The sequence below is a fragment of the Perca flavescens genome, chromosome 4, assembly GCF_004354835.1.
Source record: "Perca flavescens isolate YP-PL-M2 chromosome 4, PFLA_1.0, whole genome shotgun sequence".
Lineage (NCBI taxonomy): Eukaryota > Metazoa > Chordata > Actinopteri > Perciformes > Percidae > Perca > Perca flavescens.
This window is the reverse complement of record NC_041334.1, coordinates 705,778-725,798: the sequence shown is the minus strand read 5'-3', so window position 1 is coordinate 725,798 and position 20,021 is coordinate 705,778. Positions and strand designations below refer to the sequence as shown.

Below are 20,021 nucleotides of genomic sequence, written 5' to 3'. Positions count from 1 at the left end.
CGTTTTTGTCGATTTATTTCTGTGCTTTTTGTGTCGGCGACTTTCAGATATTCTGTCTAACAAACAAGCAACCGTCTCGATTGTGTGACGTGCAAACACAACTAAATGAAAAATGCAACAATGCTGCAGTTCACCCCCGATTCGCACCAAGTCCACCGAACTACAGGTGTGAAAGCACCCTAAGATGTACTCGCATACTAAGAAAAGATTTTAGTTTCAGATTTAATAATAATACATTTTATTTAAAGGTGCCTTTCTCGGCCCTCAAGGACACCGTACAGGGATACAGAAGACATTTAAAAGCAGCAACAACAAAAAATAAAAAATACAACAATATAAAGAGGCAGAGCAAGTGACATCAAGAGGATAAGGCACTTTTAAACACATGTGTTTTGAGTTGCAATTTGAAAAGGGGGAATGAATTGATGGAAATTTAGGATTCAAATAAAATGAATGAGAATGACTTTCTGAAGAGATCTTACAAAAAGAAATGTGGAATGTAACATTAACAACAGGAGGACAAATCTCCACATTTATTTTTGTAAGATCTCTTCAGAAAGTCCTAAATTTCAACACCATTTTCCAATCTGTGTGAACAAACCTTGAGACAACCCTTCCGCCCATTCTGACTCTTTTATATCTTACTACACTCTGCTGTATGTAGGCATTGCTAGAAAATATGTATATCCTTGTGTGTGTCATTAAACCTTTGGAACTGAACCCTGCTTCCATAGACGGTTATAACCCCCCAATAATCAAAACTGGCGAGTGCGTTACTTTACATAAATAGACATTTGCACCATAAATTGATGCAGAAAGGCACAAATTGTTGCAGAAAAATTCACCAGAATGTAGAAAACAAAGTGTTTGACGTTGCTCAAAAGTGGAGATCTCAGCCCCCACAATGTTGAACCCAAAGTTACACCCTTGCTTGCTTCGCGTCACTTTGTTCTCCGACATCTCGCCACTGCTTTTTCAGAATCCACTCACAGAAGTCAGTAGATGATAGGAACACCTCCCTTTACTAAAGGTTCAAGGTGAAGAAAGTTGACATTTTCAAGATGGTCAAAATCAAATTCCTCCGTATTGTTTTCTCTAATTTATAAAACATCTTGTGGTTAGTTTTCCGTCACATTTAGTGGAGTTATATTGTGGAATGAAAATGTACAAGGTCTTTAATGACAAGTTATCCCAAAGTGCTTTACATTTAAAAACAACATACACATTATAACCAAGCACAAATACAAAGAAGAATACAGTACATGTATCAACACAACAAGACAATCAACCAAAGGTGTGAACATACAAAATTGAGGATCTTTTTGGGACATATTTTTTGACATTTTTTCAATGTTTGTGCTCTGGTTTAACAATATGTGTGAACCCCTGATCTAACCATTGATCCTCTCTCTCTCTCTCTCTCTCTCTCTCTCTCTCTCTCTCTCTCTCTCTCTCTCTCTCTCCCCAGGTGGAGGAGATGCAGTGGCCTGGCGGCGAGCAGGACATCCCCAGCTCCGTGTGCAGCCTTCCCTGTAGGACGGGCGAGAGGAAGAAGGTGGTGAAAGGCATGCCGTGCTGCTGGCATTGCGAGCCCTGCGACGGCTACCAGTACCAGCACGACGAGTTCACCTGCAAGCTTTGCTCCTATGACATGCGCCCCGACACCAACCGCACCGCCTGCCAGCCCATCCCCATCACCAAGCTGGAATGGCACTCGCCCTGGGCTGTGATCCCCGTGTTCCTCGCCATGATCGGGATCATCGCTACCATCTTTGTCATGGCTACGTTCGTACGGTACAACGACACGCCGATTGTCCGGGCGTCTGGCCGCGAGCTGAGCTACGTTCTCCTAACTGGGATATTTTTATGCTACATCATTACATTCCTAATGATCGCTAAGCCGGATGTTGGCGTGTGCTCGTTCCGAAGGATTTTCCTGGGTTTAGGCATGTGCATCAGCTACGCCGCCCTCCTCACCAAAACCAACCGCATTTACCGAATCTTCGAGCAGGGCAAGAAGTCGGTGACGGCGCCGCGGTTGATCAGCCCCACCTCGCAGCTGGCGATCACCTCCAGTCTGATCTCGGTGCAGCTGTTGGGCGTGTTCATCTGGTTCGTGGTGGATCCGCCCAACACGCTCGTAGACTACGACGAGCAGAAGACCTTCAACCCGGATCTGGCTCGAGGCGTGTTGAAGTGTGACATCACGGATCTGCAGATCATATGTTCGTTGGGTTACAGTATCCTGTTGATGGTGACGTGTACTGTGTACGCCATAAAGACTCGCGGGGTCCCGGAGAACTTTAACGAGGCCAAGCCCATCGGGTTCACCATGTACACCACCTGCATCGTTTGGCTGGCGTTTATACCCATCTTCTTCGGCACGGCGCAGTCTGCGGAAAAGGTAAGATGAATGGGCAAACGATTTGCCGAGGTGCTCACAAGTCTCTGAGTTAGAATAATTAACCTGTTGTCCAACACATTCTCACTCCCATCGCGTCAGAAAGCAACGCTTGGTCAGGTGCCTAACCTCTGGTGGATTTGTGAGGACTATGGTTAACTGCTCCTCAGATCTCTGCAGGGTAAATCCAGACAGCTAGCTAGACTATCTGTACAATCAGAGTTTTCTGTTGCACGACTAAAACTACTTTTGAACGTCCACATGTTCCACCAAAACAAGTTCCTTCCTGAGACTATTTAGCAGAGGCACCGTGGCTCCGTCCGGAGCTTAGCACCGCCCAAGACAATTGTGATTGGTTTAAAGAAATGCCAATAAAGAAGAGCACGTTTTTCTCCCATCCCAGAATGCTGTGTGGACCAGCCAGACCTTCATTTGCAGCGCTGTGGAGGAAGGTCTGGTAATATGAGACTATATTTAGACGGGCTTGTTCGGGACTCTTGGTGTCACTTTTTGATGCACTGCTATTATTTATTGTTATGGTTTTTAGACCTACATAAATCTTTAGCTTAGATAGTACTGATTTTAACCCTAACCCAAAGAAACATATTTCTTATCAACAGCTACTTCCTGTCCTGATGATTTAAGGTTTGGAGATTTAATAAAGGACAGCAGCTGTGATCCACAGTTGCACAATTAGCTAATTTTTACCAAACCCCAAAGGCTCGAACTGGAATTAGTTATAATGTGAGGAGAGTAATGGGATGCAGGCGACTTGTTAGGAAAGTCTAAAGGTTCTTACCATAATTGCATGACCTTTAAGTCTTATCACAACTGTGTGGAAACTACAGCTAAATGAAATGAGTCTCTGTGAAATGTGGGAAAGCAATCTGCGGAACATTTTTAATAAGCTTTAGCAAAACTCCATCATGCACAGCGGGGATAAATACTGATTATGTGAGCCTTGTTAAACTGCTTTGTGTCCCCACAGATCTATTTGACTTTTGTTTATTTCTGTAATAATATTTTCTTCTTGTATAATTTATTAGGAGGAAACCACAGAAACTGTACAGTCAGTCATTGCACGGATGTTTGACATTGTACTGGATCTATACAGTATGTTTCTTTATTAGAGTTTGGTATATTTTGTTGTTTAATTACTTCAACGCTTTATGATCAAGTTTGTAAGATATCGTACAATATCGTACAAAGACTTGTGCACCACAATGCGTATGATATCCTACAAAATTAGGCGACCAAACGTACATTCACGGTTACAGTTAAATTTAGCCGAGCAAAGGTGACTGTGAGCCGGGTACAGAGCACCGTGAGGTGACGGTCCTTTCAGTTGCCATTACAGTTACACTTAGCCAACAAAAAGCAGTTAAAACAAGGGTCCACTTAAAGGTGCTCTAAGTGATGTTGGGTGACGGCACTTCTTGTAGACGTTCAAAGTATTTTCAAACAAAACAAAGACTAGCTCACCCCTCCCTCCTCCTCATCCCGTCCCCTCCCTTTCGCGCACAAACCCCCCAACCCCCACCCCCACATCCTTTTTGTCGGTTATTGGCTGGAATACTGGAACACTGTTTGTTATGTTTGGTGGGGCAGGTTGGCGCAGTTTGTTTATGTTGCCGTTTGTGGAGCCTGGGCTGTCTACAGAGACCGCGTTTTTTACAGTGTGTTCAGGGGACAGGCAGCTAGCAGATAGTGAGGAGATGTTTTTTACAGTGTGTTCAGTGGACAGGCAGTTAGCAGATAGTGAGGAGATGTTTTTTACAGTGTGTTCAGGGGACAGGCAGCTAGCAGATAGTGAGGAGATGTTTTTTACAGTGTGTTCAGTGGACTGGCAGCTAGCAGATAGTGAGGAGATGTTTTTTACAGTGTGTTCAGGGGACAGGCAGCTAGCAGATAGTGAGGAGATGTTTGCTGTATGTGACAAAAAATGTTGTAGCCTTTAACTAGTACTCCCGGGACATGAACACCCGTTTCCTGGGTGAAAGTCTTGTGTTTTCTAATTAACTTCTTGTTGTTACATTTAAAGGTCCCATGGCATGAAAATTTCACTTTGAGTTTTTTTTAACATTAATATGAGTTCCCCCAGCCTGTCTATGGTCCCCCAGTGGCTAGAAATGGCGATAGGTGTAAACCGAGCCCTGGGTATCCTGCTCTGCCTTTGAGAAAATGAAAGCTCAGATGAGCCGTTTTAGAATCTGCTTGTTATGAGGTCATAACAAGCAAGATTACCTACCTACCTACCTCCAGAATGTGGTAGTAGAGAGGATGGAATGGCCTGCCAGCAGTCTTAACCTCAACCCCATTGAACACTAATGGGATCAACCACATTGGCTGACTTGCGACAAATGCTGGTTGAAGAATTGGATGCCATCTCACAGCAGTGTGTGACCAGCATGAGGAGGTGGTGCCAGGTTGTTGTGGCTGTGTATGGTTCATCCACACGCTACTGAGGCTCTTGTTTGTAAAATGAATAAATTCTTAAATTGCCAATATGTCTTGTTTGTTCAAACTCCAATCATCCAATCCACCAAACACCAAACAAGTCAATGGCAGAATAAGCTGTTTGGCATTGGCAGAGAAGATTTGGCAAACTTTTCATGGGCATACTCAGCGCTAATGCTCATCCCACAAATGCATGTTCCTTACAAATGGGGCACCATTTGAAAGGGATCTACACAGGCTTTCCAACAGTATAAGATTTATTGCCAAAAACCATTGTTACCACAGATAAATAATCTACCAAACACAAATTTCCTTACTTTTTGTGCTAATTTTAGCTATATATGTTGGTCAACCTTGTTTCCTCATGAGACCGTCCTCCTTCTAAAATCACTTCCATCCGCTTGTATTAGAACCCTTCTCTGATTTTTGTATATAATGTTTTGTTATACTTCCAGTACTGGAACATGTTTTTATCCATAGCAATATAGTGGCGACTCTCAGACAGCAAGAGAGGTGATTTAACTGTCGGCAAATTCAAGTAGGAGAACTAATCGAAAGCATCAGAATAATAGCGTCCTGTGTGTTGATAGTGGGTGTTTGAAGCAGCCTACTGTGGGGAGTAGCAACATGCTAGTTCACTGACATAAGCTTTGCAAATAACCTCAGACATATTTTGGTTCCAATGACGGGGTTATCTGTTTGTAAAGTGTCTATATGTCAGTAACGTTTTGATATTAGCACTTCTCTAGCAAGCAGTACTTTGTAACCCATAACCCATAAACTGGCTGGCAGACACCTCACAAATAACCTCAGACTTATCCTCCCCATAGTTACTGTAAGTTAACTTACATAGCTGCAGATGTTTCCTGTTGGACATTTTGTCTGCTGGCAAACATTCTTTGCATTGCACGCTTGTGTTCGAACCCTTCTCTTGGCAAATTCAAACAAGAGAACTAATCGAAAGCATCAGAATAATAGCATCTAACTGTACTCAACCGCTGTGGCTGTAAATGGCAAAATAAAACATTGTGCATATGAAAAACATGCAAAGCAACTAAATGAATATTGTTCAACATGTAGCCAAGCTTTTTACAGAAATTATTCACATGTAACTCACAATGTAATCATGAACATTGTCATTTAATTACAATTTTTTTCAGAATCAGAAAACTTACGTGGAATTAGCCTTGGTGAATGGTGCAAACACAAATAAACAATTTAAACATGAGTATGAAATAAATTTCTTGAAGTTTTTGTCGCTTGTTCCATTTTTTTTTTCTTTTTACATTTTGTCGTCATTTGATGACATTTTTGCCATTATTTTTGATTTTACATACATACGAAATAAGTAAGTAAGTGCAGATGTAAAGTCCAGGGTGAAGGTAACGGATTAAAGTTACCTTTATTTTGTAATTAAATGATGTAGCTCCCCAACACCGTTAAGCACAGATACCCTTCTAATACTAAAGTTGCGGGTGACTGAAGTTTTGTGAAAGAGCTGTAAGCGCTGTCAGAGGCCGAGATTAAAGCTGCTGTTCCCTTCTCCCCTCCGGCCCAGGTGAGAGTGTCCGGCCTGACACTGAGCTCTGCTCTCTGAGATCTTTAGAAAAGCCTAATCCTCTCTGCTCAGCACTCTGCATTACAGAGATGGACTGGGGTAAAGCCCTCGGATGGACTTGTGTCGTGTCCGCAGGGAAACGCTGTCCATGTGAAGAGCATCATGTCACAGAAGAAGCTGATAAGCCTGGATCCTGTCGGTGCAGGCGGAGATAAGTCCTTCAGCTCCGCCTGCGCACGCACACACACACACACACACACACACACACACACACACACACAGTTTTAATCTTTAGGGCCCTATTTTAACGATCTAAGCGCACGGCGTTTAGGGCGTGTCCAAATCCACTATTGCTAGTTTGACGGTGTAAAAAAGGCTCCGTACGCCGGGTGCATGGTTCTAAAGGGTTGTTCTTAGTGTCTTCATTAATCAGAGGTGTGTTTTGGGCGTAACATGCAATCAACCAATCAGAGATCATCTCCCATTCCCTTTAAAAGCCAGGCGCGTTTGGACCTTGGAGCATTGCTATTATGATGGAGGATTTGTACCGTAATATATTTATTTGTAATCTTCTGCATGTGTGTGTGCTGCTGCGCGTCAATCTGGGGCCCTACAAAAGATTTTAGCTGTTTAGGTCGCACATTCTGACGGTTTTTCGGCTTCTTTTTTTTTTACAAGGTTTTATGACGTTTCTTTCGACTTCGTGAAAACACGTTTCTTTTAAAAAGTCGACAAAAAGTCAAAAAAGAAAAATCAACTTTTATTTAAAGGTTTTTTTGTTAACGTGTTTTTTACGAGGTTTGACGGTTTTTTTAAATTGTTTTTTTTAGCCTATTTTATGTTGTTTTTTTTCTTTTTCATTTTACTATAGTGAGGATCTTGCTGTCGACAGAGAAAGCAGGAAGTTGATAAGAGATCAGTGGGGAAGCTGGAGATAAAGCATGAAAGTACAGAGGGATCTGCAGAGTAAATTGGGAGACTGGGGAGAAAAGAGAGGCGAGCACAGTGAGATCTGTAGTGGGAGCAGAAAATGGAGGGGATGGAAAGGAAATAGAAGACAGAGATTTAAAGAGAATAGATATGTGGACAGGTCTGATTGTTATCCGGGTGGCTCCGAGGCTTTGTCCTTCTGGAGCTGCAGACTAAAATGATGCTGAAGTCGAGGTGGAGAGAGGCTGCATCATTAGGATAAAGCTGTATGTATATATATAAAAGCATATATATTGAAAACAATCTTTATTTTGCTTACATCACATTAGCATCCAAAAAATAACACTTGGAAGAAAAGGAAATGCAATAAAGACACATTTCTTAAGGACCCTTTACAGATAAAGTAGATCTAGACCAATGGTTCTCAAACTTTTTTCAACACTGTACCACCTTTTGAAATGTTTTTTCATCCAACTAGCACAGACCATTTTTGGTAGGAAGTAGAAATGAAAATAAAAAGCATGCACAAAACAGCGCTGCGCCATCGGTGTCTGATTTACTAAACAACAGTTGTAACCCATGCAGTGGTCCTCTGTATTTTGCAGAGACCCGACAATTCTCAATTGCAATGGAGAGAAACTTCCTTTCAATGGGCAGAAACCTCGGACACAACCTGACTCTTGGTGGGCGGCCATCTGCCTCGACCGGTTGGTGGAGAGAGAAGGACAGAGAGAGAGAAATATGACTCCTAATAATTACAGCAGTGGGTATAATGTGGCAGTGGCAATTATAGTGACAATAAAGATAATAGCACTATGACTAATAATAAAAGTAACACAGGGGGTCAAGCAGGCCCATGGCAGCAGCTGCGACCATGATCCAGGGTTTTCCTGGGTTTGTCGAAGACTTGGGTTATGCATATAAGGGGTTTAGGGATCCTTCTTCAAAACAATGTGATGTTTTTCAATAGACAAAAAGCATCAATTTCATATCCTGTTGGACCGTTATTATCACCATATCTGTGTCTAAAACGTTGGAAAAGCTAGAGCAGATCATGAATTAATAACACTCAAAAAGCTTAACGACAAAACTTGCTAAAGAAGTCCAGCTACAATGTTTAGATCTTAGTATTTCCGAGTATCATTTGGTTAGTTTTGATTTTACATTCATTTTAGGTGGTGCCAAAAATGGCTTTGGTGCTCAGTCTTGTAATGGTAGGGAAAACCCTGCAGGTGCCACCACAATCCAAGGAAATCTGCGAGGTGAGAAAGCACAAGGACTTGTGGAAGAAGCTACGTTAGTAAGATGCATTAATGGGACGTGAATGTACACAGATGGAGAGAGAGAGAGAGAATACACTAAGATGTATATTTTACCATTACTTAATGCAGTAATATGCCTTGACTAACTGTTTAAAACAGTTAATTAAGGTGTCTATTATATCATTAGTAAATGCAATATTAAGCCTTGACTAACTGTTAATAACAGTTAACTAATGTGTCTATTTTACCATTAGTTAATGTAGTAACAAGCCTTAACTATTATTAACAGTTAACTAAGGTGTATATTTCAACATTAGGTAATATACTAAAAAGCCTAAACTGGAAATAACCGTTAACCCTTAGTTGATGTTAATTAAGGTATTACTAGGTGGTTGATAAAGATAGCATGTATGTCTTAAGGTTCACAGCAACTCATTATGAGAAAAATGTTTTTATTGTTTATTTATGGGTTATGGTTGTCCACATACTTTTGTCCACTATATTTGTCCATCCTCCAAATTATGACTTACTTTTGGTTGAGGGTGAGATCAGTGAAAAGACTCCATAGTCTCCATGCAGAGGGTTGCTTCTTCCTTTGTCTTCATGTAGACATTGGGCCCTATTTTAACGATCTGAAACGCAAGTATCAAACGTGAAATGCAAGTAGCTTTGTGGGCAGATCTCGGCTGCTGTTGCTATGATACCGGCGGCATAAATGAGTCTTGCGCCCGACGCAAATCTAAAATGGGTTGGTCTGAAGTAGCTAGGTGTGGTTTGGGCGTAACGTGCAATAAACCAATCAGAGCGCCATCTCACATTCCCTTTAAGAGCAGGCGCACTTGTTCCATGGCGGATTGCTATTATGACGGTGGATTGGCCTGGTGCACACCAGCGGGAGCTGTCTGAGATGCGGCAAAGTAATAAATGCCCGTCTTGACCGGGTGGTGATGTTGCTGCTCCTCTCGGGCGCATCTCCTCAAGTTTGGAGAGGATTGCTGTAGCCATGGAGCGTGGGCCTCCAAACGCACCACCTGCACCTGTTGTGCCCCTTCCTCCTCCCCCCACTCCATCTCCGTCCACCCGCTCCACCAGGAGAGCATCGCGCATCGCCACTCCCGGACCCTCAAGTGTCCAATCCCACCGTAGTTCAACATCACGTCTCCTTGAGTCCTCTAATATTTCCTCATTTATGTCCTCAACACATCCATGATTCATGGAAATGTTGTGTAAAATACAACAAGCCACAAAGAATGCTGGGACTTTTTGAGGACTGTACTGTAAAGTTCCTCCTCATCTATCCAAACACCTGAAGCACATTTTCAGTAATATTTTTCCTTGTAATTATGTATGGTTTGCAAAAATGGGAACTGCTGCGTTTGTGTAGATGAGAGAAGCAAAGTGTATGCGCATTGTGCACACGCTACATTATGGCCAAGCATGCGCCCCTAAAATAGCATCTGAATAACGCGCTACTAACTTTAGACTAGCACCACTGACTTTAGACTAGCACCACTGACTTTAGACTAGCACCACCGACTATAGACTAGCACCACTGACTTTAGACTAGCACCACTGACTTTAGACTAGCACCACTGACTTTAGACTAGCACCACCGACTATAGACTAGCACCACTGACTTTAGACTAGCACCACTGACTTTAGACTAGCACCACTGACTTTAGACTAGCACCACCGACTATAGACTAGCACCACTGACTTTAGACTAGCACCACTGACTTTAGACTAGCACCATAGACTAGCACCACTGACTTTAGACTAGCACCACTGACTTTAGACTAGCACCACTGACTTTAGACTAGCACCACTGACTTTAGACTAGCACCATAGACTAGCACCACTGACTTTAGACTAGCACCACTGACTTTAGACTAGCACCACTGACTTTAGACTAGCACCATAGACTAGCACCACTGACTTTAGACTAGCACCACTGACTTTAGACCAGCACCACTGACTTTAGACTAGCAGTGGACTTTAGACCAGGTTTTTCCTGGTCTGTGGCGGAATTGTTTTCTGAAACTGTAAAATAGCACCAGGGAACGTTTGCGCCTGCACACGCCTCCTCTTTTCGCTGAACCGCCCCCGGGAGCGCAAATACATTCCCTAATTTACCGACATGCATCTGTGGAGGGAAAAGTCCGCTGTGTGTCGGGTGCAAAATAGGAATCATACATGTGTCGGTGTACAAAGGCAATTGTGGTGGGTGCAAGATAGGGCCCATTAACTTAAAGCCCAACCTATATAAATTATTGTCCATGCTGTATAATCATTACTTAACCATAACTGGTCACTTGATTAATGTATAATAATATTAATAAGCATTACCAAACCATAACTAAATGGTTATTAATGCTCTTTGGTATCCTTATTGTAAAGTTGAGAACATATGCCCCTTAACTAACACTTAATTAATGTATAACAATACTGAATAAGCATTACAAACCATAAATAAACAGGTATTAATGCTCTTTAATAGCCTTATTGTAAAGTTGAGAACATAGGCCCCTTAACTATCAATTGATTAATGTATAATAATACTGAATAAGCATTACTAAACCATAACTAAACAGTTATTAATGCTCTTTATCTTGAAAAGTGGGCGAGTGAACGTAGCTCTGCTGTCAGCCTCCTTCAGTGTTTGAATAATGTTAGTAGTTTGGCGAACGTATTTCAGCGAGACATCTTAAATCTACTGTTTTAATTATTGCTCTAAACCTGTCTTTCTCGACGGTCTGTAGCGGGACCATGGGTGGATTGCTACTGCATTCATAAAGTGGCTCCGCTGCATGATTGAAGTGACAGGTCTTGAGCAGGTCTGAGTAACATTAGTGTGACGACTAACGTTAGGCTCCTCTTTCTTCTCTGTTCTTTAATGTCATCAGTGACCGGATCTTCTCCTAGCTAAACAGACTATCATGCTACCAGCTATATTGTTACCCAGCATGCCGTTCCGCAGTGTAAATTTGTAAATGTACAATTATTAGTGTGAAAAATTGTTTATGTCACAATTTGTTATGTGCTATGGTGTTTAACCTGTTAAAGAGAGTTAGCTGTGGGTTATTGTTGTGTAATAAAGTTACTACCAGGAGTGAGAAGGGTACGCAGTTAACAGGGCTCCCGTTCTCAATTCAGATTAACCTCTGCTGCAGCATGCTCTGTGGCCATGCACTGGTATTGCAATATATTCATATCATACAGGAAATGAATACCCATATACGGTTTAAACTGGTATATCACCCAGCACTAGTAGTAAGTACTATAAGGGGTGCCATTAAAAGGGTCGTGTGGATAATCTACTGCAGCCAACGTCAACTGGCGGCCCGTGGGCCACATCCAGCCCACCAAAGCTTTTAGTCTGGCCCGCAGAATAATTCCATTCAATTTTATTTATAGTATCAAATCATAACAGAGTTATCTCAAGACACTTTACAGATAGAGTAGGTCTAGACCACACTCTATACATTCCAAAACCCCAACAATTACAGTAATTCCCTCAAGAGCAAGCATTAGCAGTGGCAAGGAAAAACTCCCTTTTAGGAAGAAACCTCGGCATTCCCAGACTCTTGGTAGGCGGTGTCTGACAGGGCCGGTTGGGGTTGTGATGAACAGTGGCAAATAATAGTCACATTAGAGATAATGGAACAGTGACTTCGAAGGTCATCGTGGAAGTTCATGTCAGAGCAGGGCACATTGTGTCATACTGAGTAGTGCAGTCTCCTATAGCGGATCCTGACTACTCTGTGGGTATGAACATCACAGCAGGGCGTTGCAGGATGTAACGTGGCGCTGCAGAGCACGGGTGGATGCGGCGGATGCAGCAGGACGCAGCAGGATGCAGCAGGATGCAGCCGGGAATTGCAGAGAATCGCAGAGCATGGCTCTGCGAAGAAGAAACATAAGGACTCCGGGGAGTAAACTCCCCAGAGCTAGGTTAGTAACAAGCATTTCTGGGACAGGATGCATACAAAAGGAAACAAGTAGAGATGAGAGAGCAGCTCAGTGTGTCATAGGAAGGAAGGAACTTCCCCGGCAGTCTAGAATTATAATAGCATAACTAAGAGAGGCAGGTTAAAGAGAGGTGCCTGGTCGGGCTAGAACTCTCCCCAACCGGATCGGGCTGTACTGGCCTGCCTCCCTCTACTCTCGCTATATTATTAATTATATAATAAATAAAACTGATGACTACGAAGAGAAGCAGGTGGGCCGGGTTAGGTGGACGCTGCAACTCCTCACTCCCTAACTATAAACTTTATCAAAGAGGAGAGTTTTCAGTTTACTCTAAAATGTGGTGATGGTGTCAGCCCCTCAAACCCAAAGTGGGAGCTGGTTCCACAGGAGCGGAGCCTGATAGCTGAAGGCTCTGGCCCAAAGTCTACTTTTAGAGCCTCTAGGTACCACAAGTAACTCTGCATTCTGGGAGCGTAGTGCTCTACTAGGACAATAAGGTACTAAGAGCTCTTCTAGATATGATGGTGCTTGACCATTTAGAGCTTTGTAGGTCAGGAGGAGGATTTTAAATTCGATCCTAGATTTCACAGAAAGCCAGTGCAGAGAAGCCAATACAGGAGAAATATGATCTCTTCTCTTAGTTCTCGTCAGAACACGTGCTTCAGCATTCTGGATCAGCTGGAGAGTCTTAAGGGACTTATTTGAGCAACCTGATAATAAGGAATTGCAGTAGTCTAGTCTAGAAGTAACGAATGCATGGACTAGTTTTTCAGCATCGTTTTGAGACAGATATTCCTAATTTTGGCAATGTTACGAAGATGGAAAAAGGCTATTCTTGAGGTTTGTTTTAAGTGAGCGTTGAAGGATATATCCTGATCAAAAATAACTCCTAGATTTCTGACAGTAGTGCTGGAGGCCAGGGCAATACCATCCAGAGTAGCTATATCTTTAGATAATGAAGTTCGGAGGTGCGTTGGTCCCATCACAATAACTTTGTTTTGTTTGAGTTTAACATCAGGAAATTGTGGGTCATCCAGGATTTTATATCTTTAATACATGCTTGAAGTTTAGCTAACTGACCACTTTCGTCTGGCTTAATTGACAGATATAATTGGGTATTGTCTGCGCAACAGTGAAAGTTAATTGAGTGTTTCCTAATAATATTACCTAGAGGAAGCATATATAAGGAAAATAGAATTGGTCCAAGCACTGAGCCTTGAGGAACGCCATGGCTAACTTTAGCGTGCTTGGAGGGTTTATCGTTAATGTTAACAAATTGGGATCGCTCAGAGAAGTAGGACTTAAACCAGATTAGTGTGATTCCTTTAATGCCAACTAAGTGTTCCAATCTCTGTAACAGGATTGTATGGTCAATAGTGTCAAATGCAGCACTAAGATCTAGTAAAACAAGAATGGAGACAAGTCCTTTGTCTGCAGCAATTAGAAGGTCGTTAGTAATTTTCACCTGTGCCGACCCTGTGCTATGATTCTTTCTCCTGATTGAAAATCATCAAATAAACTATTGCTATGTAGAAAATCACATAACTGATTAGCAACCACCTTCTCAAGGATCATGAATTCACAAAATGTAAAGAGAAAAAATGCGTTCTGTTATTTATCATTTCAAGCATTTAGAGCAAAAACCCAGCCCCCTGTATTTACATCTCTATTCACATGCCGGGATTCTGTACAGCGATGACCGAGCTCCACACACACAGCTGAGCCCAGATGTGTGTGTGTTAAAACACGCACACCGCTGAGCCCAGATGTGTGTGCGTTAAAACACGCAGCACCTGACTGGGAACGATACAGAGAGAGTTACCAAAGCCGCTGGGGCAGATGAACTCACGCTAGTCTCTTTTCTATAAATAGGCTACAATAAAACTTTGTGAGTAAAAAGTCAATACTTATCAATGCACTCACCTGTGTAGACCGGCATAAACATGTAGAAAGCGATATTTCAATCTGCTCTGTCTGCTCAGTCCACCGCGCTGTTTTACGCAAATACAGCTCTACTCTGCAAATAGAGAATTTTTACAAACAAGCTAAAACAAAAGCTGTCGGTTTGTAGTCTGTTTATCTTAGTTTGCCGGGAATCTTGAGCAGGTCTGAGTAACAAGTCTCCAACTGTGTGTGTGTGTGTGTGTGTGTGTGTGTGTGTGCGTGCGTGTGTGCGTGCGTGCGTGCGTGCGTGCATGCGTGCGTGTGTGTGTGTGTGTCTACAAAGGCTTGACATCAGCAGGCAGCCAGCAGAGTGAAGCGCTGGCCTTTTGCTGCTTGTCATTACCTGCCTGCTGCAAGACGAGCAGAATACAAACAAGGAGAGAGAAAGAATCTGTATGCCCTGCACACACACACACACACACACACACACACACACACACACACACACACTGAGAGTATACAGGCAACCACACATGCCTGGATACACTGAAGCGCATAATGTACACATGCAAACAGAGACTGTAGCCGAAAGCAAGGTTGAGAGCAATGCAGGTACGAAGGAAGGAAAGAGCTAGAAAGAGACAGAGGGAGGGAGGGAGGAGAGAAGAGGAGCATGTGAAGGAGGCTGTTGCTGCGTTGTAGAGGCCAGTAGTTTGAGGAACAAACACAAATGCAAACAGCAGGAAGGTCAGAAAGGCACGAACATCCTCCCACGCGGCACAAGTGCAACATTTAGGAGTAAGTGACAGTAATGAACGAGACAGAATCCACACAGAGTGATTGCTTACTAATTCATTTTCAATGAGAGGCGAGCAGGCAGGAAGGGGGTAGTTTGACAGGCAACGCGACAAGCGGGCGCAATCCCCTGAAACTGTCGCGTTCGTGCTCGTCCCACGCCTGCTGCAAGATATGACTTGTGTTGAACTTTTCCCTACGCGACATGAACGGATTCATGTAACCCTAACCCCCTAACCCTAGCACAATAAGCACAACAAGCAAAACATGCAGAACAAGCACAAGCACAGCGTGCACAAGCAGAGCGTGCACTAACACCGACTCAGTCTCCTTTAGGTGGGTTCACCTACAGTTCAGCCTGGTCACTTGGATTTTTCTCAAACCGAACCAAGGGGAAATCGCTCCAAGTTTACAAACTCAGCAACTGATTCGGACCAAAGCAAACTATCAGTGTGAAAACGCCCTCAGCAGGGGGCGGAGCTTCTGGGTCTCAAATCCCTGAATGTTTCCTCCAAAACCCCAGATCTTGGAGGGTTTTTAAAATAACTCCAAATTTGTGTCATTTCCCCTGAGTCTCTCTGACTGGACAGGCAACCCTTCCTATGGGACTCTCTTTAGGGGGCAGGAGGGAAAATTAGTCATCCTCAATATTTGTTGTGTTGTGGTTTCAGAATGATGAAGTTAGACAGTTAGATAGAAAACAGAATGTAGAATAAAACCCAAAATTGTCCAAAAGAAAAGGGCAGCAAACATTGAAAGAAGCAAAACATTTCTTAAAGTAGATATAATTAGTAAATAGAGAAACTTAGTTTTAACAGGTGTACATATCCTTCATTAAACATTAAAAAGCCACAGAAATACACAAGATTTCATGTAAAACTGAAGCTACAAACTGTATTTTTACAAAAAGTTATTTCCAGCTATTTCCCGGTGGTTTTGGCGCCCGAGCTGCCAGAAGATTACAATTTTTTAAAGGTTTTACAGTGTATGATCTGAAGTCTTTCTCCTTTTGTCGGATGATTTGAAAGAGTAAAGCATCCCATCTATGCAATAGAAGTATTGGATAGATATTTGAATATCTGCCAACGTTTTAAACGCCCACACACAGATAAGTGGCTCTACATTTTTAACGTTACTTCACGCGTTTCTTAAGTCTCAAAACCAAACTTCTGCAGCTTATTTTCTCCACGAAAATCAACTTTTTAAAGTCTGCGTTAAACACAAACCCACTCTAAAGCATGTTTTGTAATTTGAAATGCAGCCGAGGGATTAGCGCCTGGCCTGTGCTCCATTCTCATGTTGATGAAAGCAGTTTGCTGGGTTTTATATCCGAACATAACAGAGGTCTGTTGTGTGTATTCTCTGAAGTTAATGTGATGTCAGAGTCATTCAGGATTAAGTTCAGGCTCCCTGCTGACACAGAGCACGTGCAAAGTATAGGTGAGACATAAAATCCTCCCTCAGACTTCATATAATACAGAAACACCAAGTCTCAATACTTTGATGGTATTGGTGCCTTCAGTCATTTTGGTCCTACACTCTTCTTAACCACACCAACTACGGTCTGTTCCAACAGTATCCTCTTTTAAAAGCAAACTAAAAACAAAAGTTTTAGTTAGGTAAAAAAGTGTGTGGTTAACGAACAAATGTTTTATTGTAGAATCAATATTTTTCCATTTTTATTGTAAAGCCCAGTTCAGACCAAAGATTTGCAATGAGAGGAAACCGTTTAAGAATGTTGCAGACAAAAGTTTCAGCGGTCTGAGCCGGCCCGTCTCAGCTCGACTCTAACCAGCTGATGGTGTCGCTGCGACTCAGCTAGTCGAGTCTTTTAGAACATAAGAGACGTCTCCTGTTTCAACAGCCAATAAAGAAAACCTATTTTATAGTCAGCTACAATAAAATTATCCATAATCCATTTCATTTCACAAACTGTTGATAGAGGCCCAACGTGCGTCTTTGAGCACGTACGGTGGAGCGAGCTAGAGAGAGGAAGCGTCTAGGACAAAGCCGTGACTCAAAGAAATAAAACGTGTTTTTGCCGATTCATCACTAGAAATGTAACTGCAGCAAGCATATCGCTCTCACTAACGTTATCCACATTCATAATTAGACACAACAAATGATATATTTAGCTACAAACCGCCTGGAAGTTGGATGTTCGGACAGAAGTACAAAGAGTTGTTTCTATGGAGATGATACACCGTATTGTCTCATTGGTGTGAACTGGCTGCTTTCAGAACGCTGCAGACCGACGCATTGCCATAGTCTTTGGTCTCAACTGTGCTCAATACTATTTCATACCTTTTCTTATAAGTTATGATTTCTAATCTATATGTTCTGTGTCTGCAGAACGCCAAGGTCAAACTGCGAAGATTTGTTTGTGTCGTTTAGGCTTAAAACGCCACCGTCCAACTTGATTTATCTGTTATCTGAAACGGTAGATCCACTGGAGGCAGTGTGCAGGGAGGAGGAGAACATTTGCAATGCTAATATCATTTCTTTCTTCATGCCGCGTGCATTTTATGGCGTGCATTAATGTTTGTGTTTCCCCCTGTATCTCCTCCGCTCCTCTCTCCTCGCTTGTCATCACTTCCTATTTACTGTCTCCTCCTGTCTGGTGTTGGAACGTAAAGTACGTTTACTCCAGTACTCTATTTAAAAAGTGAAGTGGCCTTTAAAAAAATAGATATTTTACATGTACAGTAATAAATAAAGAAAAACAGAAAACACATCTACATTTAGTTGGTAGAAAGATTTTGAAAACTTTTCACAGCGAATAATCGATTATGGTTGAACCGGGGCGTTTTTTTCATTTAGTAATGTTTTAACACACACGCACGCACACACACACAAGCAGAGAAACATACACAGACACATGCGCACACACACACACACACACACACACACACACACACAGAGACAGACAGACAGACAGACACAAACACACAGAGTGTTTGTGCTGCAGCTGCTGCCTGATATCTGAGTTTGTATTTTATATTATCTCTGATGTGAGCAACATGACCTCTTGTTTGGGCCCAGCTGTGCAACAGCAGCACATAAATCATCTCTGCACTCAGTCCGCTGCAGCTTCCACACATCTGAGTGAAAACATGGAGATGAGCACATGTGCATGGAGAAACCTCTGGGAAGAGCTTTCACACCTGAGCTCATATATATATCCAGAGGAAACATATGTTATCTGGACATAAATCCTCAGTGACACTTGTTATTTATTCTGCATTCAGAGACTGTCCTCTCCTGAAAACCTCCACCATAAGTGGTTTGTTCCAGCATCAATTCTGACCTAGATTGAGGTTTTGTTTGTCACATTTTTTGACATTTCTCTTCGTTTTTTTGTGTGATCCAATCCAATGTTCCTTTAAAAAACTGTCACAAAAGTAAGATGGATCAGGTGATCCTGGATAGCAAAACATGAGATTTCCAAATCCGTATCAATTTGATCCAGATTAAATTAAACACCTCCGGCGGAGCTTTTCATGCATCCCTGTGGAGGCTGGGGGCATTGAACCCGAGTGGACAATGTTCAAAGTTTCCCTTGCTGATGCTTTGGCGAGGAGCTGTGGTCTTAGGGTCTTAGGTGCCTCAAGGGGCGGTAACCCATGAACACCGTGGTGGACACCGGTGGTCAGGGAAGCCATCCGACTGAAGAAGGAGTCTTTCCGGGATATGTTATCCCAAAGGACTCAAGAGGCAGTTGCAGGGTACCGAAGGGCCCGAGGGGCTGCAGCCTCTGCCGTGAAAGAGGCAAAGCAGCGGGTGTGGGAGAAGACATGGAGAAGGACTTTCGGTCGGCACCAAGGTGCTTCTGGAAAATTGTTCGCCACCTCAGGAGGGGAAAGCGGGGAACCATCCAAGCTGTGTACACTAAGGATGGGACACTGTTGACTTCAACTGAGGAGGTAATAGGGCGGTGGAAGGAGCACTTTGAGGAACTCCTGAATCCGACTAATACGCCCTCTATGTTAGAGGCAGAGCTGGAGGATGATGGGGGATCATTGTCAATTTCCCATGTTGTGGAACAACGGACTAGCTCTTCTCTCTCGCAAGGATCCTGGAGGGATGTGTTTTGTGGATCTGGAAAAGGCGTATGACCGGGTCCCCCGGGAGATACTGTGGGAGGTGCTGCGGAAGTATGGGGTGAGGGGGTCTCTTCTCAGGGCCATCCAATCTCTGTACGACCAAAGTGAGAGCTATGTCCGGGTTCTCGGCAGTAAGTCGGACTCGTTTCAGGTGAGGGTTGGCCTCCGCCAGGGCTGCGCTTTGTCACCAATCCTGTTTGTAACATTTATGGACAGGATATCGAGGCGTAGTCGGGGTGGGGAGGGGTTGCGGTTTGGTGGGCTGGGGATCTCATCGCTGCTCTTTGCAGATGATGTGGTCCTGATGGCATCATCGGCCTGCGACCTTCAGCACTCACTGGATCGGTTCGCAGCCGAGAGTGAAGCAGTTGGGATGAGGATCAGCACCTCTAAATCTGAGGCCATGGTTCTCAGCAGGAAACCAATGGAGTGCCTACTCCAGGTAGGGAATGAGTCCTTACCCCAAGTGAAGGAGTTCAAGTACCTTGGGTTCGCGAGTGAGGGGACAATGGAGCGGGAGATTGGTCGGAGAATCAGCGCAGCGGGTGCGGTATTACATTCAATCTATCGCACCGTTGTGAAGAAAAGAGAGCTGAGCCAGAAGGCAAAGCTCTCAATCTACCGGTCAGTTTTCGTTCCTACCCTCACCTATGGTCATGAAG

At 43.1% G+C, this 20,021-nt stretch overlaps 1 protein-coding gene across 2 annotated transcripts in view; it reads left to right on the top strand.

Annotated features, from left to right (window-relative positions):
- grm7 (glutamate metabotropic receptor 7) overlaps positions 1 to 20,021 on the top strand; it is a 184,445-nt gene that overhangs the window by 151,767 nt on the left and 12,657 nt on the right. For both annotated transcript variants that reach the window (XM_028575992.1, XM_028575993.1), the window contains exon 8: positions 1,469 to 2,404. In XM_028575992.1, the coding sequence (XP_028431793.1) occupies positions 1,469 to 2,404 (936 nt within the window). The remainder of the gene's footprint in view (positions 1 to 1,468; positions 2,405 to 20,021) is intronic.